This window comes from Mirounga leonina, unplaced genomic scaffold, assembly GCF_011800145.1.
Source record: "Mirounga leonina isolate KUSES-001 unplaced genomic scaffold, KU_Mleo_1.0 Mir_154, whole genome shotgun sequence".
NCBI lineage: Eukaryota > Metazoa > Chordata > Mammalia > Carnivora > Phocidae > Mirounga > Mirounga leonina.
This window is the reverse complement of record NW_023270389.1, coordinates 4807505-4833265: the sequence shown is the minus strand read 5'-3', so window position 1 is coordinate 4833265 and position 25761 is coordinate 4807505. Positions and strand designations below refer to the sequence as shown.

Sequence of the window (25761 nt, the reverse complement as noted above, 5' to 3'; positions counted from 1 at the left end):
GAGGGAGGGGAGGGAGGGGGAGGGGAAAAGGAGAAGAGGGAGGGGAGACGGGAGCGGAAGGGGAGACGAAAGGAAAGGGAGGAGGGGGAGGGGAGGGGAAACGGAGGGCAGAGGCAGGGCGAAAGAGAGCAGAGAGGGCCATCAGCCCATATGCAACCACCAAAATATTTACTGAGCTCCACTCTGTGTCCAAGCTTGGTCTCTGCAGGGCTGGCGCCTCTGAGACCTGGACCCTCACGGCACACAGTAGCCAGCTGGGGAAAGAACACCAAGGCCCAGATCCCCAACCACCTTTTTTTTAAAGAACCAGATGAGGGGCGCCTGGGTGGCTCAGTCGTTGGGCGTCTGCCTTCGGCTCGGGTCATGATCCCAGGGTGCTGGGATCGAGTCCCACATCGGGCTCCCTACTCCTCCCTCTCCCACCCCCCTGCTTGTGTTCACTCTTTGGCTGTCTCTCCCTGTCAAATAAATAAAGTCTTTAAAAAAATAAATAAAAATTAAAAACCAGATGATTTGGGGGCACCTGGGTGGCTCAGTCTGTTAAGCATCTGACTTCAGCTCAGGTCATGATCCCCAGGTCCTGGAATCCAGCCCTCCCCACAGTGGAGAGTCGGCTTCTCCCTCTCCCTCTCCCCATCCCCCTGGTCATGTGCTCACTTGCACGCTCTCTCTCTCAAATAAATAAAATCTTTAAAAAAGTAATAAATAAATAAAAACCAGATGATTTTACTGTTCATCCAAAACTGAGAATCACTGAATTCACTTAACAATCCCTAAGGCCTGTTTACTCATAATGTGATCTGCGGACCAGCAGTGTGGATGGACATCTCCTGGGAGCTTGCTGGAAACGCGGTTTCTCAGGCCCCACCCCACACTGGCACACCAGAAGCTGAATGTTAACAAGACCCCCATGAATCACTCAAACATTCAGAGGCTGGCAGGGTGCGCTGAGGCACCCAGAGGACGAGCAGGGTGCGCACGCCAGGAGCAGAGCCGGGCATGGCCAGCTGGAGCCTGAGCAGGCTACCTGCAAACTAGGCTAAGCCAGAAGCACCTGTTCTCCAGACCTCAAGCCACTCAAGGTTTCTGACTAAGAGAGTGACCTGAAAAAAAGCAGTGTGGCAAAGGGAAGAGGACCCCGGAGGGCAAAGAGGGAGAAGGCAAATGATCAGTGTAGGGCATAGGAGATGACACACTGGGGCCACCCTGGGTCTCTGGTCTGCCCGCAGGACAGAGCCTGCCTGTTCCTGGAGGCAAGGGGGTAGACAGGCTGAGGTCCCCAGTGTCCTTCTGAGTATGGTTCACTCGAGCAATTTCTGCAGAGGCCAGACACCATCCCACAGAGGAGCGCCAAGACCACCAGTAGCCATCGGTGCCTGTACCCTCCATAGGAAGAGAGAGACTCTCAGGACTAAGGCACCGACTGGGGAGTGTAGGAGATGCCTGGCAGGGTCAGTGATCAGGGGCTTCCCAAGGACAGGAGCAGAGTCTGATCTGATGAAAGAAAGTGGGTGCACTGACCACTTTCAGCTCGAGAAACTGGATCAACTCCTCACTCTAGGATGATGCCCCCAACACACACACGCTGCCGACCCTCTCCAAGCATCAAGGGTTTGTGGCCTCCTCCCCCACAGCAGGTGAGCTGACCATGTCTCGGGGTCCTTCAAGAACTCAGGAGGCCAGGTCTCAGGGAGAGGACAGGACTGGGAAAGAGGGAGAAAGAATATTTCCCTTAGGTACTCATCTGCTCCCAAGACCCAGAAGTCCCAATGTCAGTCACAGAGATTTCCTGTGAAAGAAAAGGAGCTGGGAGTCTCCAGCCTGAGATGCCCCCAAGAAGGAAGAGCGGGAGGCACAAGACGCAGGCAACCTCAGTCACTTCAAATCCTGCCTCTGCCCTAATCCAGCACTGCGTTCTGCCTACTGACCTCCCTGCTGGTGAGCACGGTGGGCCACAGAGGTTGGAGCAGGAGCAACCTGCTCACCGCCGCCCCCCTCCAGTGACAGGGTCCTTCGGGGCGCCCCCTGCTCCCCCTTTCTCCACCGACTCCGCCCACACCTGCTTCCCTCCAGACCCAGGCGATGCGATTCTGCAGGCTGACACCAGAGGGCGTGGCAGTGCCCACGCCTCGGGGCTCAAGGAGAACTCAGCGCTGCCCTCCCTCCCAGACCCCACCCACCGCGCCCTCCTGCCCCGGTTCCCGGCCCACCGGACTGGCGGGCCTCCATGCAGAGGAGCCAGGCAAACGCCCATGACACAGCCCTGGCCACCTTACCTCTCTAAGGAGGAAGAAGCTACGGCTTCCAAAGGGATCTCTACTGAAATTCCCTGGATTCCACTGAAGCGGGGTCCTACCTTGGGACACCAAGCGGAACCAGTGTGACACAAGATGCCCTCCCTGATAGGGCCTCTGTCCGAAGAGACCAGGTCTCCAGGCCCCTCCCCATCGGATGGACCTCCAGCTTCACGGAGCAGCCTGAAATCACCTGGCCCGGACCCCGTGCCCGCGGATGCTCACCCGCTCATCCCCTCGCGTGGACTCGTTGTCCAGCAGGGGCTCCCCTGGAGCCTGGATCGTCACCGACTTGTCCCCGCGGCTCCCATCTCGGCTCTTAGAGCGGTGCCGGTCCCGGCGGTCCCTGCAGCAGGAGGCCAGGGGAACAGGCACAGAAGGTCAAAGGGGGGACCTGGGTCTTCTCAGCAGCCCCTGTGCGCGCCCACCTCTCAAGCACCCCCAACACACCCTCCAGCACCCACATCACCCCCATGCCTGCCCACCTGTGCTTGCGGGAGCTGCGGGAGTGGCCCGACTTGTAGGAATAGCCCGAGTACTGGGACTCGGTGTCCATGGCGTCTGAACGCCGCGCCTTATAGCGCTCCAGGGCCACAGGCTGGGGCCTTTTGGGGGGCCCCACAGCCACCTCCTTCAGCACCGGCTTCTTCAGGCCAAGGGGCACCTTCAGGAAGTCAACCGTCACCCTGAGGGACTCTATTTTGCTGGACGAGTGGGCTTTTCTCAGAGAAAATGAAGCGGCGCTCCTGAGAAAAGGAAGCAGCTGGTTAGAAGTAGCTGGAGCTCCCCGTGAGGTCAGGGCAGAGAGGAGGACAGTCCCCAAAGGGCAGCTGCAGGAAGCCTAGCCACAACCTCAGAATATTCCATCCAGGTTCCCACTCTGCCCAGCGGGCCCAGTTGCTCCAGCCCTGCCTCCAGGGGGAGCACCCCTCGGCTGTGCCAACGGGGTACAGGGAAGACGGCCAGCAAAGGCCACTAGGAACGACCCGACCCTGGATGCCCCGGGGCAGAGAACCAGGGTAACGCCTTCCTTATTCTCAGCCAGGAAAACCATGGCTCAGAGAGGGCAGGTTCTGGCCAGGCTGACAGGTTGGACCAATAGAGACCTCACGCAGCAGAAACCCGCTGGCTTCTGTAGAGGCCTCTCCTTCCCCCTGACTCACAACTTCTGAGGATGCCCACAGGAGGAGGGCTCTTGTCACCATCTTGCCAACACGTCCATCAAACAGACCTGTAGCCACAGGCCAGGTCAGCCTGGCTGCTCCCCATGAGGCTCAGAGAGTGTGTGTGTATGTGTGTGTGCGCGTGCGCACAGACTAAGGGACAAGGTCAGGAATGGAAACCATGGATAATGTTGGGGTGGTGGGGAGGAGAAGGCAGCAGAAACCATTCAAAAGCCTAAAGCCCTGAAATGGCAAGGTCAAGAGTCTTCTTGGGTGAGTGTGCTCGGGGCGGCATCTTTATTCTACACGTTCACCTTTGAGCTCTGCAGAGAAGAATGAGCTCTCCTCCTCGCTTCCCCAACCCTCACCCGCATCCTGCTGGGCCCCAGAGCCCAGCCCTCCACGACTAGCAGCCACCGCGCATCCTCTGTCACGCACGCACGACTCAGCCACGCACACGTGTATTTCCCAGCCTCACTCACCGGCCCATCGACTCACTCTCAGGCACCTCTGTGCACCACGCTCCCTACGAGGCCCTGGGGGTATGGCGGGGACCTGACCCTGCATTCCCAGGCTGGTGGGGCAGATGCATGCAGAACGAGGACACTGGAGTATGAATAACTAACTGCAGGAGTGACGACAGGAAAACCAGGAGAGACGGCTCTGGGGGCCGCGACCAGAAACTGAGTGCTTCTGGAAAGTCTCTCGGAGAAAATGACACCTGAGCCTGAAGGAAGAGCAGCAATGACCCAGGCGGAGTGCAGGAGAAAGGCAGGGAGGCGGGCTCAGGAAGACCAAGGGCAGCGGAGCTCGGTGTATTTCAAGAACTAGCATCGGCCCGTGGGGCTGGAGCTGAGGAAGAGGACGGTGGACAGGTAGCCGGGGCCAAGCTATCGCAAGATCCCTGGGCCAGGTGAGGAGCTCGCGTTTTAGTCCAAGCCCAAGGGGAAGCCTGTGAAGGATTTTAGCTATGCAGGCAGGGGCTGGGGGAGGGGAGCGCAGCCGTGGGAACGTGGGAACACAAGGAAGGAGGCTGCTCCAGGCGTGCACGCCTGGAGGAGGTGACAACAGCCGGGCGTGAGACATGCTGGTAGGATCAGCAGGGCCCACCAAGGTCTGGCTGAGGGGAGGGGAGTGCCCAGGATCTCTGGCCTGAGCAAGACAGTAGGTGGTAGTGACATCACGGGGCGGGGGGGGGGGGGGGGGCCGCGGGGGAGGGCGGGGGGGGGGGGGGGGGGGGGGGAACCTCGGGAGGAAGGCAGTGAGCTCCATTTCCAGTGGACTAAGTTCAAGGCCATGAGACAGGCGGTCAGGGAGGCAGTGGGGTTTCTGAGGAGCCAGACTCAGGAGAGTCTGAGCTGGAGGTGCTGCCGGGGTATAAGGTGGGAGTGTGTGGGATCCCCTCGGAAGAGGAATGAGTTAAGGGGTTTCTGGGAATCCTGGTGTGCAAGAGCAGGCAAAGGAGCCAACGAGGTGAGGCCAGAGGACGGGGGAGGCCAGAAGAGTGGGCTCCCGCAGCATCTGAGAACAGGAGAGCGTTTGGAGGCGGGAATAAAACCGACCAGGTCGCATGCTGCCAAAAAGTCAATGTTGTTAGAACTGAAACAGGTTTCAGTGTGGTTAACTCTTCTCCCACTAAACTAAGCGGTCAGCAACTAGAGAACAGGAAGGATGACTGAGACGTATCTGTGTCCACCACCCTCCCGGGGGAAGGGGCAAGAAACTGACAATGACCTGGGGAATGCACTCGCCCTCTGACTCTCGGGGAACCCGCCTCCACCGTGGGGAGATGAAATCTATCCCTCCATTCCTTGATCCCCCTACCAGCTATCTGGAGGCACCCCCGTGGCCTCTCGATGGTTGTCAATAGCCCCACGTCAAGGCAAGCGTGTGACAGACACACGCTTAGGGGACACAGACATGAAGCCTCAACCCCAGCCGAACCCTTTCTAAATACCATTGCCGTGAACAGGGCCTTATGCAGCACCCCATCCACAAATTACACATCGGGCTCCTCCACCCCGGCTCCTGAGAACCCTTTCTACTGGCTAAGATCTCAGTACAGTTCCCACACCTTGTCTGCATCTGTCTGGCCTGTTGCAGCCTATTCTCGTCCCCAGGCCCGATTCCCACCAGGAGGTTCAAGAGAAGGAGCGGGCTCCAGAGAGGGGGTGGAGAAGTAAGGGGGAACAGACCTGCCCTCGCCCGGGTCTAGACAGAGGAGGATCCAGGACTCCCCACCATCTCAGCCTCACCCTTAACACTCACATCTCCAGAGACAACAGCACAGAGAGCCTGGGATTTGCATCCAAGGCTCTGCATTCGAAACCTGACTCTCCCACCCACCAGCTACATGACCACAGGCAAGTTACTTAACTTCTCTGCACTTTGTAGCCTGGTAGGCTCATCGGGAAAATCGGAAAATAATGATACATCCTTGATGGGGCTGCTGTGAGGACCCTGGGGGTGAGAGAAATGCTTCTATACACTGCTCAGCTAGTAATTAGTTAAGGAATTAATATGCTCTGGCTCAGGGTTGCCCATGTTCCGATCCCCACACTTCCTCTGAGACTTTGGAAAGAGGTGGTATAAATAAATCCTGCTGTTTGTACTACTAAATAAAGAAGTCACACACACACACACACACACACACACACAGCCCTGACCAGAACCACTTCAAATACACCCAGGAGGGAAGCCAGGACCATTGTGTTTCCCCTACAGATAAATTTCGAACCAGACAAGAGTGCCAGCCCCTCCCAACCCTTTGTTCCGAGCAACTCCGCCTGGAGCCCCTACCTTCCTCCCAGCCACGTATTAAAGACCCAGCATACACCCTGCTCCCCTGGCCCGCTTCACCCCCCCAACCCAACTCAAGGTGCCCCAAAAAGCATCTAAATGTGCTCCTCCTTCCCCTACCAAACAGAGGGGCCAGAATGAGCACCCAATTTCTCAGACCCTCGCCTGCTGTCCCCTCAAGTACCCGGGGAACTAACCCGAATCTGGAGAGGCTGGGGGAGAGACGGGAGGTGAGTGCAGACAAGGGGAGAGGTTGCCCTTGTTTCATCAGCTCAGGAATCAGGGGTCTGGAGGGTCTCCTGGGTGGGCGGATTCCCAGGGAAGAGGGTGGGGGAGGGGAACACTGGATGAGACCAACAAGTGGAAATGTCAGAGGTGGACCTCGAGGGCAGCAAGACCCGGTGTGGACTGGGGGGGGGGGGGGGGGGGAGGGCCCTGGTTTGCAGGTGGGAGGCTGGGAAAAGCAATGTGTCCCCTTGCGTTCACCTTGCCCCCACCTCCAAGACACACAAACACACTCACTCAGTCCCCTGCTCAAACCAACCATGGATTATCTGGGGTTAAAAGGAGGCCAGAGAGGAGAGAGAGAAGGAAGGGAGCCTGTCACAAAAACAAGACCCTTCTCCCCCCAAAGGCCTTTCAGAAATAAAATTAATGGAATGTGTCTCAGTACCATCCCAAGGGGACTGGGGGGAGGGGTGGGGGGGAATGTGGGGGCTTTTGTCCCCGGCTGCCCAGCTTCTCCCACATTGATCACCATGGCAACCAAAGCCCCCTGTTGCCTAGGTGATGGCAGCCGGGTCCTGGAACCCATACCCAGCATCCAAAGCGAGGGAGGTTGTGAAGGTGGGGGGGGGGGTTTAGGGACAGAGCGGGAGAGAATGGGGTTTCTCCTCTGGCAGCCCCAGCTTTTGTCTGAGCCCTGGGATCAGGTTTCTTCAGGAAACAATCAGCGGCCTCTGGAAAAAATACACTCAGAACCTGGCAACAGGCAGAGGGAACAAGGCCTTGGGGGGTGGGGGGGGTTACAGAGGGGAAGGCTGGTGTTGGCCAAAATGCAGACTGAGACAGGACCCTTCCTCGTAGCCCCCCTCAGAGGCGCGGCTCAGGTGGACGAGGCGTTGGACACAGACATGGGCACCCCAATGTGGGGCAGGTGCTGGGGACTGAAGGCCAGCCGGCAAGTGGCTAGGATCACGACCTCCTTTGCCCGCTCTCTGGACCAGGACCACCCCACCACCCAGTCCCAGCTCCTTCAGGCCCAGGACGGGGGCAGGAGGCGGGGCAGAGGTGAGGGTGGGGCTGGGGGAGTGACTCAGCCAGGAAAGCAAAGCTGCGGAGGAGACCGGACACAAACATGTACCTAAAAAGGGCACCTGTTATTCCTCATCTCTATGGAAGATGGGGCTGGGGGCAGCAGACCAACTGCGCAGCGGAAGGCACTTGGGTTGGATCTTCCGGCTGCGGGGGGAGGACAAGACACCAAGAGCTTTCCTGACTCTGACGGGGCAGAGCTCTTGATAGGCCCACTCTTGAAACAAATGGCCCCCTCTTCTCAGTCCGAGATGGGGAAGGCTGGTGCTGCCGGACACAAGGGAAGGGGCACCGCGGACCCCTCCTGCAGAGCTCTCTGTGGACACCTGCCATTAAAGCTCCGTGACTCCTACGCAAGAGCCCAGGTCCACCTGCCGCTGCCTCCAGGTCCCCACTCCTGCCCACAGAGTGGCGTGGGCATGTGAGCGCCCCCGGCCCAAGGCCCCTCAGCTTCACCCACCACAGTCCCGACGTCCAAGGACATCGATGTGAGTCCACGCACCGTGCTGGCTGGCCACCCTCCTGGGTGCCAGCGGGGGTCCAACCTCCCCGCCCAGTGTCCAAAGAACTAGAAATCTGCCCAGAAAGACAGAGCGCCCTACCACGTCATCAGGCTGGTGGGAGGAGGGCAGAGACTCAAAGTCACAGCTATCCTTCTTCAGACCGCTGGTTTTTCCTCTTTGCCATGTGCTCAGTCCAGGCCCTTACAGCCACCACTGGTGGCGAGAGGTGTCCAGTGTGGGAGCAAATGCAGACACCTAACCGGCTGCCCGCCGAGGCCAGGAAGGTGCCAGAACCTCTACCTGTGCCCACGTATTCCCCGAGCTCCCCCTTCTCTCCCCTCCTCCCGGGAGGAAACTGCATGGACCCACCCAGTTCTCGGCAGGTCCCAGCACTCCCCTGGAAGAGGCCTTCGAGGTGCAACCCTATGTTTTCCAGATAAAAACATGCACCCCAGAAAGAGACGTCACGGTCGCATCTCAGGCACGCCTTCCTGGCCTCCACTGTTGGACCTGACCGACGCTCTGGCTTTGGGGTGTGCTCCTCTCAAGAGCGAGACCAGGTTCCTCCATGAGACTCCCGGGCCTCGTGACAAGGGACACCCTAGACAGGCCCAAGCTCAGACATTCGAGACCCGAGCCCTTCCCCTCCAAGGGATGGTTTCTGCCCCACCCTCCCCCACCCAGCTGAGGCTCTCCATGCTTCCTGATCGTCCCCATCCAGCCTCAGTGGTGGACAAGCCATCCCTCCCAGGAGGCCATGCTGGGTTTCCCCATCACAAAAAGAATTAAGGTGAGAAAAGCCGGGGACAGCCCCAGGCCCTAGACCAAAAATGGGCAGGAGATTTGCTCCCACCCTCACTCCTGCACCCTGAAAAAGGTCCCAGTATCCTTGGATGAGACCAGAGCTAGCAGCTGGATCTCAGGGCGCTGAGGAGGAGAAAAGGCCGGCCTGGGGAGCCCAGGAGCCCCCGCCCTGCTAACCAGGCACACTCCCAGGACAGCCCCAGACATGAGCTCACCATCCTTCGAGCCCCAGGGCAGGGGCAAGATCCTTCTCCTCCCTGGGCCGAGAAGCAGGGGACGGCTGGGCTTGGGTCACCTTGGTGACTGAGCTTCCAGAGCAGCTGCTCATGGCCAGACCCTGGTGCAGGGAGCACCGCTGGGGGGAGAGCCCACACACTGGGCTGCCGGCCAGGATACCTGAGCCTGCGTTCTCACGGAAAACGAGCTGGGGGAGCCAGAGCCAAGCCTTGCTCCTCTACTTCCTCAACTTCCCTCCATCTAAAGCAGGGGTGATGTGGGTACCCTCCACAATCCACACACACACCGAAGCGCAGACACACACCTACACCCACCCTCCGATCCCCCTCTGAAACCTGGAATGGCTCCCGCCCGCCCCACCCAGCTCCACCTACCCTGGCCGGGCAGGTTCTGTAGAGACCTGCTCTGCTTTCTCTCTGGCACCCCCACCCCCACACCAGCTCGCAAAAAGCCTCTGTCCCCCAACACACCATACACCCGCGTGCACGCACGCACCCACACCACGGCGCCTCATTCCCTAGCCTCCCCCAGACCCATTCCCAGCCAGTGGAGAAGGGAACCCTGGGCAGGGGGAGGGTAGACAGCAGAAAGGGTGAGTAATCTCTTTGGCAGCTGTCCCAGGTGGGGGCCAGAGGGGAGACAGGGTGCGAGGCGGGTGAGAAGGTAACCAGGGCTTCTAAATGCCTGGATGCCCTGTTTAATTTCCACCAACGGGCCGGCCCCACAATTCCCACCCACCAGGCTCTGCACTTCCTCCCTCAGCTGGGGCAAAGGACTGGCCCCTACCTGCCCATCAGGTGAGCTGTGGAAGAGCCAAGAAGGAAAACAGGTACCTCGAGTTGTCCTCAGGGACGGGAGAAGGTGGACCATGGGAGGTGTGCAGGCTGCTCACAGATCAATTCCGGTGCACTCCACACTCCCAGCCTCGAGGAACACAAAAATGCCTCTCTCTTCGTAGCCTACTGTCTCAGGGAGGCGCCAAGTGACCCTGACTCCAGGAGGCCCTCCCAGCCTGCTCGCCCAGCCTCTGCCATGGAGTAGGAGGTGGCAAGTGGCTACTTGGGGAGGGGGACTCAACCACCCTTGGGCTCACATGTGGTGGGGGAGCTGGGAGCTGGGGACACGGGGCACGAAAGCTGGTTTATACAGGAAAAGTAGCAGGCTGGGCCTAAGGATGTGACGCAGCGTGACTGAGGGTGCAGGTGGCAGGCCTGGCTCTCCCTACTCTGGAAACCTTCCCCTCACGCTTCAGCCCGGGGCCCCAGATCTGGCAAGTGACCCAGCTCCTATACAGGAAAACTGGGCCAGCTGAAAGGCCCACGTACCAACTGACCTCCACCACCTTGACTAAGTCACCAACCGAGGTTTCACTCTTCCAAAGAAGTCCCAACGTCCTCCAGCCCTTATATCTGCCACCTCCAGTCCTGGAGTATGAAGCATGTGACAAAACAAGTGTCTCTGTTCACACTTGGTTGTTTTTTAAGTTACCGCATTCACACCTTCCTTGGGTTCAGCACCTATTCCCGTCCAATCCCCACTTACCCTAAAAAGCCAGAGGCCCCTCCCCAGACTCACACACAAACACACACTCTCTTCTGGCTGGGGTCGGGGAGCCAGGAGCCCCCTGGTGAAAGTGGGGGTCCGAGGGATATTTTGGGGGTTGCTGGAAAACACTACAATGAGGGCCAGGCCCCTCCCAATCACAAACAAGACCCCATGGGCTGCAGTGGCCAGAGCCCCCCACGTGTGAAGGGGCCCACAGAGAGGAAGAGGCCAGCCCCTGGAGAGGTTCTGCCCAGGGCACAGCCCTGCCCCAGGCTTGTGACCAGGGGGTGCTCCTCTTGGGAGACCTCCTTCTTCCAGAAGACTCCCCCTGGCCCCGCCCTCAGAGGTAGACGTCTCTACTCAGGCTGACAAGGAAACTCATGTCCACCTTTCAGGAGACCGGGCAATGATTCAAGTTCAAGATTAAAGGCAATAATGAGCAAATCAGATTCAACCAGAAGAAGGCAGGGGCAGGCGGAAGGAGCATTATGGAAAATGGAAGAGCAAGGCAGTCATGAGATCTCAGGTGAGCTGCTTACCTCCCATACACCTCAGTTTTCAGGCCTGTAAAATGGAGTAATAGTGCCTACTTCAGGAAGTTAAGAGTTTCCAACAAAATAACGCATATGGACTATCATGGAGTGTGGCCCATAAGAGATGGACAATAAAACGTTAGTTCCCACCTATTTGTCCTTTAGAGAGTGCGCCTCCGATCCTCCCACTTCCAGTTCCCATCCTCTCCTTGTGAGAAGACCCCACCCAGAATAAGATGGAATCACCTCTGGCTACAGTGCTGGCCGCAGCCCCCCAGACGACCACCCCGCCCTAACTTCCACCACAGCCGAGCCCTGCCTGAGAGAGCAGCCAGAAACCCCCTTCCCATTCTCTGCCTCTTTCCTGGGTTGAGGGTGGGGGGCTGGCCCCAGGTCCCCCAACCCTCTCTTCCCCTCCCTCCTCCCACACTTACAGAGGCAGGGCCTGGGTGCCAATCACCCCCACTCTCCCACAGGTACTAAGCCCAGCTGTGTGTGCAGTGGCTGGGGAAGGGGACCCCACGTCTGCCGTCCCACCCCCGCCCCCAGCTTTTCCCTCTGCCCTCACCGCCCCACCCTGACTACCAGGAGGTCCTTGGCTCTGCTGATTCCAAGCCTGCTTCTCCCAAACCCGTTCCCAGCTGTCATGTAATTACCAGCCTTGCCAGGGGCACCAGACAAGCACAGCAACACCTCATTTCCAAAGGGCCCCACCAGACAAGGCCTCTGCCTCCTTCTCCGTACCAAGCAGTGTGGAGGAAGGGATGGAAAGATTCTCCCTGACCCACCTCATTTCTCTCCAGATCACAGGAGTGCTGCCCAGGTCAGATCACCAGGAGGCAGGCTAAAGAAGGGAAGGCTGCGGGGGGGCTGGGCGGGGGGAGGGAGGGAGGAGGTTTGAGTAGGATTCACGCCCAGGCTTTTCCCTCACCTCTGCTACTAAAACCTCCCCTTGAACAAGGTTACCAACAACCTGGAGAGAGTGAGAGAAGAAATGTCAGGTCAATTCAGAGACAGGGGATATTGAAAGACAGGTACCAGCAGGGACGGGGGTAGACAAATACAAGAGGGAACCACCCGAGAAAGACGAGGAAAGGGCAAGTTAAAGTCCCATCCTCCACCCAGACCCTGAGAAGAGGCAATAGGACCCCAGCCTCTCCCTATTACCCACCAACCTCATGGGACTTCCTTTTACAGGCAGGGAAACTGAGGCCAGATCCCCCACCTTATCCTGAGATCCAACAGTACCACGCTGCACGCAGCTCACCAACACCCCCGATCCTTCTGGCATGCTCGGTCTGTACCTGCAAACCTTCTGCAGGCCCCTCCCTGTCTGCCTAGCTCATCCTTTACATCCCACTAAGGTCCAGCCACACAGTGGAATACGATTCAGCCCTGAAAAGGAATGCGGTTCTGATGCCTGCTCCCATGGGAAGGAACCTTGAAGAGATGGTACTCCGGGAAGGCAGACAGACAGGAGAGGTCACGCGTTGTATAATTTCATTTCTATGAAACACCCAGATCCACAGAGACAGAATGAAGACCGGTGGTCGCCAGAGGAAGGGGCAGGGGATGGGGAGCGCTGCTTTGTAGGTACGGGTTTCCTTTCGGGGTCGGGAAAAGGCTTTCAGAGGCCATGGCTGCACAACGCTGCCAACTACTAAATGCCAACTCACACTTTAAAGTGGTTAATTCCAGGGGCACCTGGGGGGCTCAGTCGGTGAAGCGTCTGCCTTCGGCTCAGGTCATGATCCCGGGGTCCTGGGACCGAGCCCCGCATCCGGCTCCCTGCTCAGCGGGGAGCTGCTTCTCCCTCTCCCTCTGCTTCTCCCCCTGCTTGTGCGCTCTCGCTTTCTCTAGCAAATAAAAGCTTTTTTTTAAATGGTTAATTTTATATTATGTGAATTTCACCTCTGTTTAAGAAAACTCAGCCAGCGAAGGGCACATCTCCTCCCTGTGCCTTCCCTGACACCCCCCCCAGGGCCAAGCACTCCGGCTCCGGGCTCGGGTGGCCTCCTGAACACACCTCCATACAGCACTCACTGGGCTACAGTGAAATCGACGTGTTTCTGCACGTCTCCCTGTGAAAGCCCGTCTCACCCGCCCCTCTCGCCCCGGTGCTTCACACGGCCCCGGGCAGACAGCAGGCAGTGCCCAGCGTGGTCCACCAGGAGAGCAGAACCAACACCAAGCTCCGCTCCCCAACCCAGAGCTGCCTCCCATCACGGCACCGGGGAGAAGCCGAAGCACTCGGCTCACGGGGACCAAGCGCTGCCCGCGTGCCAGGCGCCGGGTGAAGGGCTCACGCTCTGTTCCTGCACTTAACCCTCATAAACCGAAGCGGTAGGGCGAACTATTAACTCCGTTTTACAGGTGAGACTTCAAAAAGTTCTCTCTTCTGTCTCAGGTCTCGGAACTAGGAAGTGGCAAAAAGAGAAGGTAGGAGCAAGCCGAAACCCAGGCAAGGAGGCCACTGGGGGGACCTGGCGTTCCTGGAGGAACGCCCCATCGGGGTTGGAGGATGGTGTCGTAAGACATCCAAGAGGCTAAAGAACGGGGTTTAAGAACTTGCCCCACGTCACGCCACTACGAAGTACTAATTCCAGCCAATGCTGTCAGGGTGTGGGGAGCTGTCAAGGGCAGAATGTGCAAAAGAGCAGACAGGAGTCCCTAAAACTCAGAGGTGAGGAGAAGAGTCCCAGAGCTCATCCCTCTTCCCCCCCAAAGTTTCTGTTAGCCAAGTACACGCCCCCCTCAACCGGAAGGGCCTCTTGGAAACCAGACAAACAGATAAAGTCTGTCCTGCTCTAGGGCCAGGAAAGGGGGCCCTTCCTCAGACTCTGAAGGAGCAGAAGGAGCCGAGAGCCACACCGGAGAGGCCCGTCTTGGAGGAATCAGAGGAATGACCAGGCAGAAGCAAGACAATGGAGCAGGAGGAGCCAATGTGTCCACTGGTTCCAGACTAGAAGTACTTCCAGAGATGGCACCTCCCATCCTCTGAGCACAACACATCCTCCTTGGAAGAACACCCCCACCAGCACGGTGTAGCAGGCCTGCACGAGGGCCAGAGCACCCCATCCTCGATTCAAGAGCCTCGCTCGCCACAGGAGCCCTACCCATCAGACAGTGTCTGGCTTGGGGGAATCATGCATCTGGTCCTTCCTGCTCTGCCCCCAGCCCTAGTCCCAACATGTTCTAACTCCCACTACCCTTATCCCCCAGTCTTAGGAAAGCCAGGAAGCCCTGGAGACTGAAGAGGGAACATTCCAATTGCACATGCTCTTTAGGGACTCAGACATTCCAATTCCAGTTCCTCAGCGACCCTGATAAACTTGTGCGGTCACAATCTCAGCCCCTAAACCTGGGCAGCTCACCCTAACCCCTGGCGGCAACAGGAAAGCATCTGAGAGGGCGACGGAGAATAAAGTGTGCATCCTAAACAAGAAGGTCAGCCCCTTCCCTTCACCCCAGAAGAGAAAGGACAAGAGAGAGGAGAGGCAAAGGGGGTAACCACCACTTCTGTGGGGAGAGATACACCCACTTCCCCGACAGTGGTGACCTCCCGCCACATTATCAGGATGGTGAGAACGGCCTTCAAGGGGTGCCCACGCTCCCCCCAACACATGGACACTCATTTGCCCCCTCACTGGCTCAGCTCCTGTTCCTCACCCTCAGACCCGCCCCAGACCACAGCTCCGCCCCAGCCATGCTCCTCACCAGGGAAAAGGGAAACTAAGGAACCCGCACAGACACACCTGCAGAAACTCTTGAGGAACCCCCCACACCCCACCCCACCAACCTCCCCAGAGCTCCCATGCCACCTTCTCAACCCCATGGACAGACCCCGTTGCACCACACCCCATTGTTCATCCCTCCAGCAGGCTGCCTCCTCTGGCCTCCACCCCATACCAAAATCCCAACTCCTCAGGAACTGTAGGGTCCTGGAGGAAGGGCAGGGTTCGTGGGCTTTTCAGTCAAAGACTCCAAGGCGCTTTCCAAGACAACTGTGGCCTGAGGGGGCTGAGCCTGGGCCGGAAAGCCAAGAATGTGGCCTCTCCATGCACTGGAACCCAACCTATGATGGTGGGGGAGGGCCCTCTTCTTTCTCTCCCTGACTCCTCCAGGGCCTCCGATTCCTCTAGGACTACAGCCAGAACCCCTGTTCTCTATTGCCCAAAGCACACACCCTTTTCTAGAAAAACCCACCTCCCAAACAGGCATCTCTTAAGATGGCCCACTCACTGCCACTTGTAGGTCTCAGATACTTAAAGCACTCCCCTTGCGCCCTGAGAGAGCACATCCAAGAAGCTGCAGGATCATCCAGACAGCTGTCCTTCAGGCTTTCTACCAGGAAAATCTGCCTGTAGGTACAAGAAATAGTACCCCCAACACACACTCAGAAACACACACACCACCTAACGCAGTGCACCCACTGGGACGTACCCATCAACGCTGGTTGCACACAAGAGAACAGATTTGCTCACCCCCTTTCCACCACACAGGTGCACGCACACCTATCCAGGTATGCCCCATTCTGTTCTTGCACACCCGCCTTCCTCAGTACCTACACCCTTCTTTCCCAGAAACCCCTCCGCAGTTCACACACACAGACACACACCCCTTCCCCCGGGTATACACGTAAATGCACATCCAAGCACACAGCAGATACACGGTCAGCTGCTCCCGGGGTGCACACACCTCCACAGAAAAACCCCTACACCTCCAAACCCAGGGGCCCACCTGCAGGAACACGCAGCACATCACGGCGCGCGCGCGCGCACACACATATACACACACACAAAAACAAAGAATCACACACACTGAGCCTCCACCGATGCTTTAGAACTCACTAATGCAGAGCCCCCAGCCCCCCAGATGGGTAAATGTGAGTGGGGAGAGGGATGCCGGCGCCTGTCCCTGGGCCCCCATACACAGTGCCCGGGTCCCCGGCCCGCCAGCCCCGTCCTCGAGCAGCACACACACCCCCTCTACTCTCCTCGATCGGTCCCCAGACTCCCCACTACACCCGGAATGCATACCTGCCCCGTCCCTCCCCACACTCCTGAAGGTGTGTCTGCACCCCTAAACACCTCCCCGCTTCCAATACCTCCAGACTCCGATCCTTGCACTGCCTCTCCACCCCCCCCCCCCAACACACACTCCCGGTCTCCGGCTTCAACCGGCTCCCCCGGGATCATTAAGGCCCCCGCCGGGGCCCCGGGCCCAGGAAAGTCCCTGGCTCTCAAGGCCCGGGCTCCGCCCCCTCCCCAGGAGCCCCCCGGCCCTCCGCAAAGTTGGGGGGCACTCCGCCGTGCAGTGGGAAAACGGACCGGAAGGGGGGTGCCCCGAGCCCCCCTTCCCCCAGCAGCCATCCCGGGCACCCCCTGGCCCCCGCACGATTGTCCTCCTTTCCTGTTTCTCGTCCTCCTTTCTTTTTCGGGCAAACTTTGCCCGCGCCCCCGCGGCCCGGCACTCACCGCCGCCCCGAAGTGCCGGTGGGCTCGGCCCGGCGCCTTTGTATCCGCAGCGCTCCGGGTCGCGGCGCACTCGGCGCTGGCGGACGGTCAGCGCGGGCGAGGGCGGCGCGGAGGGGGCTCCGGGGCCGGCCACCCCCTCTGCGTCCCAGACCGCTGCCTGTCCCCCCCTCGGGGCCCCGGGGGCAGGGGCCGGGGGATGGGGGCGCTCAGGCTCCCATGGCGGGGCCCAGGAGCACGGAACCGGGGCCCGGGAATCGCACCGGAGCCGGCGGCGGAGCGGGCAGGGGACGGACAGGGGAGCGGGCGAGGGGCGGGGGGCCGGGGGGGGGCGGGGGGCGCGCGCTCGCGGGCGCCGCCTCCCGGCTGTTCCCGCCGCCGCGCCCCTCCCGCCGCCGCGCCCATTGTCTGCGGCCCGGCTCTTCCCGGAGCCGCCGCTCCCCGGCCGGCGGACCTCCCCAGACGCGCGGGGCCCTCCCGAGCCTGGGAGAAGGCCGCGGCCCGGCGACCCCCGCCCCGAGCGGTGACCGGGGAGGCCTCGATCCCCGGCCAGGGCCCAGCCGCAGCCCCTCCCTCCTGGGGCGCCTTTTCCCGAGCCGCCGGTGAGAGACGGAGCCCCCGGACCCCCGGGGATGGAGGTGTGCGTTCTCGCGGGCCACACAGCCGGCTACACAGAGTCCAATCTGGGACGTGGAAAGATTGATTTCCTCCCCCACCCCCCAGGGCTGCGAGAAGGGAGAGTCGTTTCTGATTTTAATTAGTGGCAGGAGACGCTCCCCGCTTCCCGTGCATACGGGGATTTCCCTGACACCCGCACCACCGCATCCCCCTCCCCCTGCTTCCAAAAATAATTTAATTACTCGGTGTTCTAGCTGCGAGCGGTGACCGCCCAGTCAGTATGGGACGCTCCCTCATTAACACTTTTTTCCTCCCCTCTGGTTTCAGCGTTGGGATTAATTACAAAGGGAGCCCTGCCCTGGGGGAGCGAGAGAGGGGGAGGCGCAGGGGCAGGGAACTTGGATGTAGGGGAGAGGGGCGCTTCTCCCAGGAAACCTCCAAAGGCCTATCAGGTCCTTAACCCCAATCACGCAGGCTCTTGGCCCCAGGGGCTTCAGATACCTTGGAGTTGAGGGTACTAGACAGGGGATGTAGGTATCCCAAAACATCCCACACAATTGGGGCATTTCTGCCTTGGAGCATTCCAAGGAACCAGCTGGGCTTCCTGAAGTGGGGCAATAGCTCTGAGCCCCCCAAGAGTCTCCCCCATCATAAAAGCCTGGGTTGTGGGAAGTCCCTATGCCCTTTGGAGTGAGCAAAAGCTTAAAGTATTATATTATCTTATTATTGCTGCTCAACCCTGCACTTACCTTGGAATAGTAATACTTCAAAAGCACCTTCGCATACTTATCCCTTGCAGGTCCTCTCACCATCTCAACATCTTTGGGCTTTCAGTCCTGATACCTTCTAACCCAACCCTGTGATTAAGAAGTCCCAAGGGAAAGGGGTTCTCAGCTTGTTTGGGATTTCTGCTCCTCCCTAATGAAATTTTTTCTCTGAGACTGAAGCTTATCCTTCACAGTTGTCCGTTCTAACCTAACCAACCACAAGGACAGAGCCACCTTCTTCTGCATGGTTAGCACTCAAAGATGGAAAACCTTAGGAAACACTTCCCTTCTCCTTAGCCCTTGCCTCTCCTCACCACCTCCCGCCCCCATCACACACCACGAGTGAGCAAGTGACTCACTACCAAGACTGCATGCGATATGCAGAATCATTATTTCCAGGACCCAAGTCCCTGCGTACTGAGTCCAGGTGCTTGGTGCCTGTCACGTGCCCGGCACCAGACTGCACCCATGATCCTGGCGGTATATGAAGGACACGTGGCAGAAGAGCTGGGAAAGGGAAAGGGAGGCAGAGCAGGCTTAGGTGTTCCCAGCCCTGCCCCGAGCGCACCCCACCCTGTGCCAGGCAGCGAGGGTCTAATTTGGCCCACTGTTGGGGCACCAGCTTCAGCATGAAGTATGTTCACATGATGCTAGCCTGTTTCACAAGACTCAGAAAGGCCCAAAGAATGAGAATTATAGATATCTGGAATAGCAGTTCTGTAGACTGGCCCCACCTAAAGCCAAAACCTAAGTCAGGATGTCAACAGATAAAGCTTCAGGATTAACAGATACCGGGCATCGAGCTGGAATAAACTCAAGCTCTCCTTTCTCCTCTCCGAGGGTGGGATAGGAGGCTTTCAATTCTACCTCTGCAACAAAAGCACTGGATTACAGAGGCGAGGTCCAACATTCATTCTAACTGGTGTGATGTGTCCCATGCAGCAATTCTCTGGGCTACCTTCCACGCTCACCCCTAGAATGGAAACCCATCTGGATTCACAGAGTGAAGAAATGGAGATCCAAAGAGGAGGTCCGTGTATCCTAGGGCCCAAGGGACCTAGGCTAACTCTAGGAGGGAAGAGGACACTGAGGTGACATCCAACTGGGATTTTCCCAAGGGCCTCAACCCACAGTGACAGAGGGAGTCAGGACCCTGAAGGACAATAGAGTGGAACAGATTATTATATTTATTATTATTTATTAATTTCGAAAACACAGCTCCTAGCTTTGAGGACATGGGCAAGTTTCTTCATTTCTTCCGGGCTCAATTCCTGTTTATATAAAATGGGACTAATAAGGTAACAGAAGGAACCCTTTCCATATACACATCATGCCCCAGTCAATTCTCAATCAAACTTGCCCTCTTTGTTAGGTACCTTACAAGATTCCTAGTGCTTTCTAGAACCTCACAGGCCTCAGGCAGTAGGGATAGAACAGGCTGACCAGAGGCCTCTCAGGAGCCGTGAAGGTTTCACCTCCAGGGAGGATGCAAAAAGCTCGTGAAGTGGCGATGGACACTCTCTAAAGGAAAATCCCAGCTGAGAGGAGGGCCTGCTTCTGGTGCGGATGAGGCTGTTCCCAGAAGTCAGGCCCAGACCACAGTGGCAAATGTTAGGTCTTCCACTCTGGTGAAAAGTAGAGCCCTTTCCCAGCACTGCTGTTTAGAAAGGGGTATCCTTAGGACTTTGCTTAACCATGGAAGCTTCACCCCCTAGCAGGATGGCCATCAGAGAGAGTCTTTCAATGTTGAGTGATCAGCAATTTCAGCCAACTCCCAGGTACAGGTGACCCCAGCCACGCGCACATCCCGGCCACAACCACCATCTTCCTAGAGCCCTGCTGATAAAACTGGGCACAGTTCTTTTTTTTTTTTTTTAAGATTTTATTTATTTGACAGAGAGAGACACAGCGAGAGAGGGAACACAAGCAGGGGGAGAGGGAGAAGCAGGCTTCCCGTGGAGCAGGGAGCCCGACACAGGGCTCGATCCCAGGACCCCAGGATCATGACCTGAGCCGAAGGCAGACGCTTAACGACTGAGCCACCCGGGCGCCCCAAAACTGGGCACAGTTCTATCTCCCAGGATAATTAGAGCTCTTTCACTAGTACCCACTTTCCTAGAAAGGCACCTCTCGATGCTTACAAAAATATTTCCGGATCCAGTCTACACTGTGAAACAGCTGGATTTTTTTTTTTTTTTTCATTTTTAGTGAGAAAAGAAACAAAATAGCAAAACAGCTTAACTGGTTAAGAACGCTGTGTATCATAGGGTTGTTGCGAGGTGTCTCTCTCTTCACTAAGCTCCTGGTCTCTTTGAGAACAAGGACAGAGCCTCATTCATTCCTACATCAATGGCACATAAGTCACTAAATTGGTGTCAGCTCCCTTCTAACTTCCTTCTCTTTTTGTAGTCCTCACCTGTCCCCAAACTTTACCATCCCCTGTCATCCAACCTTTATCAAGTGCGAGGTTCCTCAAACCCCATCCTGTTATCACCAGTCTAAAGAGTTACCTACAATGAAACCAGGGGTTCTCAAACCTTGACTGCAGATTTTAATCACCTGCGAAGCTCTGACAACATACCAATGCCCAGGACCCATCCCAGAGTCATTAAACCAGAAATTTCCAAGGTGCACCCAACTATTGGTGCTTTTTAAAAGTTATCTCAGTGATTCTAATGTGAGAACCACTAAAGCAAACTCTTCCTGATTTCCTTCCTCCCTCCTCAGCAGAACAAATGCCCCACGTCCCTTGCCAAGGATACGTCCTCCGGGTTTGCCTTAGATACCGTCCTTTCCTGCGCCCATCTGTTTCCCCCAGTCTCTCCTGTGTCTAACTTGGGCCTCCTGGCTCATCTTTGCCCAGCTGGCAGAACAACATAAAATAGGCCCCTCCACTCTGCAGGCTCCCTTTGCTGCAGTGCTCCCTCTCCCCTCCTTCTCATCCAACCCTCCTAAAAGAGTAGATTCCTCATCACCATCCTCCTTCCTCCCTTCACCCCTTGGCTTCCTGCATCTCACCCATCCTCTCAATCTCTTCTCCTGACTTCAAACACTGGTATTTCCCAGGACTCAGCGTTCGGCCCCTTTATGCCTCACCTTACAGGCTCTCCCAAAGTATTGTCATTCTCTCTCGTGCCTTCCATCAGCACTTACTTATTCATGCTCCTAAATCCAGATCGCTCTTCTGAGCATCAGACTCATATTTCCAGCATCCTGCTGGACATTTTAACTTGGCTCTTCTTTGGGTGTAACAGGTTTAAAGGGGACACATTACCTTCCCTCCACCCCCCACTCCCTTGGCTTATTCAGACCTTTCTCACTTCCAAACTTGCATCGTACCCTTCCAATGTATCTTCCCCTCCACGGCCAGTGTGCTTTTTCTGAGAAAGAGAAATCAGATGGTCACTCCCTTGCCTAAAACAAGCCAATGGTTCCCCACTGTCAAGGGGTGAAGTCAAGACTTCTTGGCACTCTGTGTGAGGGCCTTGAGTACCTGACTCACTCTCCCCTACAGCCCTCTCTCCTGTTACTTCCTGTGCATTCAAAACCCAAGTCTTCAACATGCATACATTCAAAGTATCCTCAGGTATGGGCTGTTCTGCCAAGTTGGGACTCTGTTACTGCCTCCCTCTACCTTCACAGTGTTTCCTTTGCCTGAAATGTCATCCCCCTCCTTCTCTGCTCAGAAAGTTCTGTTCATCCCTCCAGACTCAGCTGTGTTCTCCTCTTTGAGGCCTCCCCAACTTGCCCAAGCAAAGTTAGATGCCCCTCCCCCAGAGGGCCTCCTTTGTGCTTCCAGAGCTCTGCATTTTATGACATTGTATGGTAATTTCTCATTTACATATCTGTCTGCACAGCTGGTCTGTGAGTTTATGAAGTGGGAGAAGCAGTGCTTTCTTTATTTTCTAAATGCAGAGCTTCGCTCAGTGACCATCACACAACAGTAAATGTTTGTCTAGTGGAACAGAACAGAAGAGAAGAGCCTGAGAAGAAATAAACTGTGGAATATTTGATGTTAAAGGAATCTACTTGTAAGTAATAAAATAACATTTTGAGACTGGAAGAAATCGTTCTCTATTTTACAGATGAGGAAAAGGTGCAGAGCAGGTAACATCGCCTGTATCAGCAAGTTAGTGGCAGCACCAGAGCTAGAACTTAGGTCTCCTGATATTTTTTTTAAAGAGAGGGATGGGGAGGGGCAGAGGGAGAGGGACAGAGAGAATCTTAAGCAGGCTCCACACCCAGCGTGGAGCCTGATGCAGGACTTGAGCTCAAGACCCGGAGATTATGACCTGAGCCAGAATCAAGAGTTGGACCCTTAACCGACTGAGCCACCCAGGCGCCCTAGGTCTCCTGACTTCTTGTTCAGTAGTCTGTCAACTGCACTACATTAACTGAACATCAAAGATACAAGGCAGTCACTCTTAGCTTTTTGTGGACTGTCGCTGTCTTTGAGACTTTAATGGAAGCTACAGGTTTCCCCAAGAAAGAACACACATAGAATTTCACATCCATTTTCAGGGTGTATAGGGAGTTAGTCCCTGTGTGAAAGATGGTGTGAAGGAAGACGAATCTAGAAATGGAGAGACCAGTGAGAAGGCTAATGCAATAGTTGAGGGGAGAGAGAGAGAGAAAGAGAGAGAGAGCACAAGAATGAGAGCAAGCAAGTGCTCACTCCAAGACCAGGGGGATAGAAAGGAAAGTTCAAATTGGAGAGGTGACCTGGGGGTGGGATGGATAGAGTTAAAGAACAAAGAGGCATTTAAGATGACTCAGAGCCTTCTGGAATAGATATTAAGGAAAATGGTGATGCCACACATCAAATTATGGGCTTCTGAGAGAGAGTAGGTTTGAAGGCAGATAAGGGGTTTGAGTTGACAGGAGGCTTAGGTATCTGCAGGCCGTCAGGGTGGGGGCGTCCATAGGAAGCTGGCAATAGTATACGTACCCTCACATCTTCTCCTGCCACTCTTCCTCTGACCATCTGCATAATCCATTTTCTCCTGAACCAAACATATACTTTCCTGTCTCCATCCCCTTTGCTCATCCTATTCCCTCAAGATGGCGTGCCTCCCATCCACCATCACCCTGATCCAAAATATTTCAAGGTCCAGATCAAATGACATTCTCTCTATTTTTTTAAAAGAGAAGGTGGTCAATTTAATAACATAGAACAAAACAAAACAGAAAAAAACAATCACCCTGAAGCCCCTCTTACTGATCAAGGTATTAATTCCCACCCCAACTTCTTGCCCGATCATCTGGCTCTTTTACACATACACAGTCTTACACTTTTCCAACGAGTATTTATTATTAGTTAAGCCATGATTCAAGATCCCAGGGTGGGGATCACCTTGTGCACAGGTCCCCCTTTGCCACCCTGGGAGAAGGATGGAGGATACAGGAGAGGTGGGTGGAGCCAGTTCAGATCTTCCCAGGAAATGTGCTTTCAGCCCAGCAGTCGTCCCAGGCTGACACCCAGGATACGGGGTAGAGGGACTTGTACACAGGCCGGTACCATTCACACACAGAGACATCACCCCTTTAACAATCGCTGCCTTCTCACGGTGCTGGAAGTCCAGGTAGGTCTGCCAGCAGTTCCTAGTCTGATTCTGGTTGGGGAAGTGGCTGTCAAAACGGGCAGTCTGGTAGTTCCTGATTTTGGTCTTGATGTCTTCTGCCATGGTGCGGACTCTAAAGCCATCCTTGCACTCACAGCTCAATGTGACCCTCAGCAAAGATGCCGGAGTTGGACCACAAGCAGAATTACGACCTGATATTTTCTCTATTAAGCCATTCCTGTCACCACCAGTTTAATCTGTAAAATCCCAAGTCTTTCTCCATATTTTCTATTTTGAATTTCAGTTATTTACGTTATTGAGAAAAAGACAGAGAAGAAGGAAAAAAACAAAAATAAAGGACAGATGGTACAAATAGATGACAAATAGCAAGATGGAAAATTTAAACCCAACTATGTCAATAATCACATTAAATGTAAATGATCTAAACATACCAATTAGGAGCGCCTGGGTGGCTCAGTTGGTTAAGTGTCTGCCTTTGGCTCAGGTCATGATCCCAGTGTCCTGGGATCGAGCCCCACATCGGGCTCCCTGCTCAGCAGGGAGTCTGCTTCTCCCTCTGCCTCTCCCCCTGGCTTGTGCTCTCTCTCTCACTCACTCACTCTCTCAAATAAATAAATAAAATCTTAAAAAAGTAAACACACCAATTAAAAGACAGAGCTTGTCAGATTGGATTGTAAAAGCAATACCTAACTATTTACTGCCTACAAGAAATCCCTTTCACTATATAAAGACATGAATAAGTTACAGGTAAAAGGATGGCAAAATATATAACACGCTAACACTAATCAAAATAAACTTGGAATGGCTATATTAAAACTAGATAGAGTAGATTTAAGGGCAAAGAGTATTACTAGGAATAAAGAGGGTCATTTCATAATGATAAACTGGTCAATTCATCAAGAAGACATAACAATTTGAGGAGCACCTAGCTGGCTGAGTTGGTAGAACATGGGACTCTTGATCTTGAGGTTGTGAGTTCAAGCCCCACATTGGATGTAGAGATTGCTTTAAAATAAAATCTTAAAAAAAAAAAAAGAAGACATAACAAATTTTAGGTATTTATGTACCTAATAACAGAGATGCAAAGTACACAAAGCAAAAATTGATAGAACTATAAGGAGAAATGGATGAATCTGTGATTATAACTAGAAATGACAATACTTATATCTCAGTAATTGATAGGACAAGTGAACAAAAAATCAGTAAAGATATTTAAGGACTTGACCAACACTATCAATTAACTTGACCAAAATTGACATTTATGGAACATTCCACTCAATAACGGCAGGATACACATTCTTTTCAAGTGTGCATGGAACATTTACCAAGATAGACCATATCTTAGGCCATAAAAGAAGTCTTGGTAAATTTAAAAGGGATGTGATCTGGGGTGCCTGGCTGGCTCAGTTGGTAGAGCGTGTAATTCTTGATCTCAGAGTTGTGAATTTGAACCCCATGTTGGATGTAGAGATTATTTAAAAATAAAATCTTTAAAAATAAATAATAAGTAAATAAATAAATGGAATAAAATCATACAAAATATATTCTCTGACCACAGTGGTATTAAATTGTATGTCAATAATAGAAAGGAATCTGGAAAATCCCCCAAATATTTGGAAACTAAACAACACCATTCTAAATAATTCATGGGGAAAAGAAGAAATCAAAGAGAAAATTTAAATTTTTGAACTGAATGAAAATTAAGAACCAAAAGCTGGTTCTGTGAGAAGATAGGAAAAATAGATAAATCTAGTCAGACTTATCAAACAAACAAGAAAAAACCACAAATGATTAATATCAGGAATAAGAGAGACTACATCACTACAGATTCTAAAGATACTAAAAGAATAATAGGAGAATTTATGCAAAACATTTGACAGCTTAGTTGAAAATAATAAAAGAGGGGTGCCTGGGTAGCTCAGATGGTTAAGCGTCTGCCTTCGGCTCAGGTCATGATCCCAGGGTCCTGGGATCGAGCCCCACATCGGGCTCCCTGCTCAGCGGGCAGTCTGCTTCTCCCCCTCCCTCTGCTTCTCCCCCTGCTCATGCTCTCTCTCTCTCTCTCTCTCTGTATCTCTGTGTCTCAAATGAATAAATAAATAAAATCTTTAAAAGAAAGAAAATAATA

General features: G+C 54.9%; 1 protein-coding gene and 1 pseudogene across 1 annotated transcript in view; both read right to left on the bottom strand.

The window, feature by feature from the left end:
* The window catches only part of VANGL2 (VANGL planar cell polarity protein 2), a 25719-nt gene extending 8928 nt beyond the window's left edge, over positions 1-16791 (bottom strand). The window contains exons 1-3 of the mRNA XM_035009942.1: positions 16670-16791; positions 2780-3040; positions 2520-2640 (exon numbers count right to left, since the gene is read on the bottom strand). Of these exons, the coding sequence (XP_034865833.1) occupies positions 2520-2640; positions 2780-2850 (192 nt within the window). The 5' untranslated portion in view covers positions 2851-3040; positions 16670-16791. The remainder of the gene's footprint in view (positions 1-2519; positions 2641-2779; positions 3041-16669) is intronic.
* Positions 16792-23475: 6684 nt separating this feature from the next.
* On the bottom strand, positions 23476-23735 carry LOC118013636 (annotated as a pseudogene).
* Positions 23736-25761: the final 2026 nt, after the last annotated feature.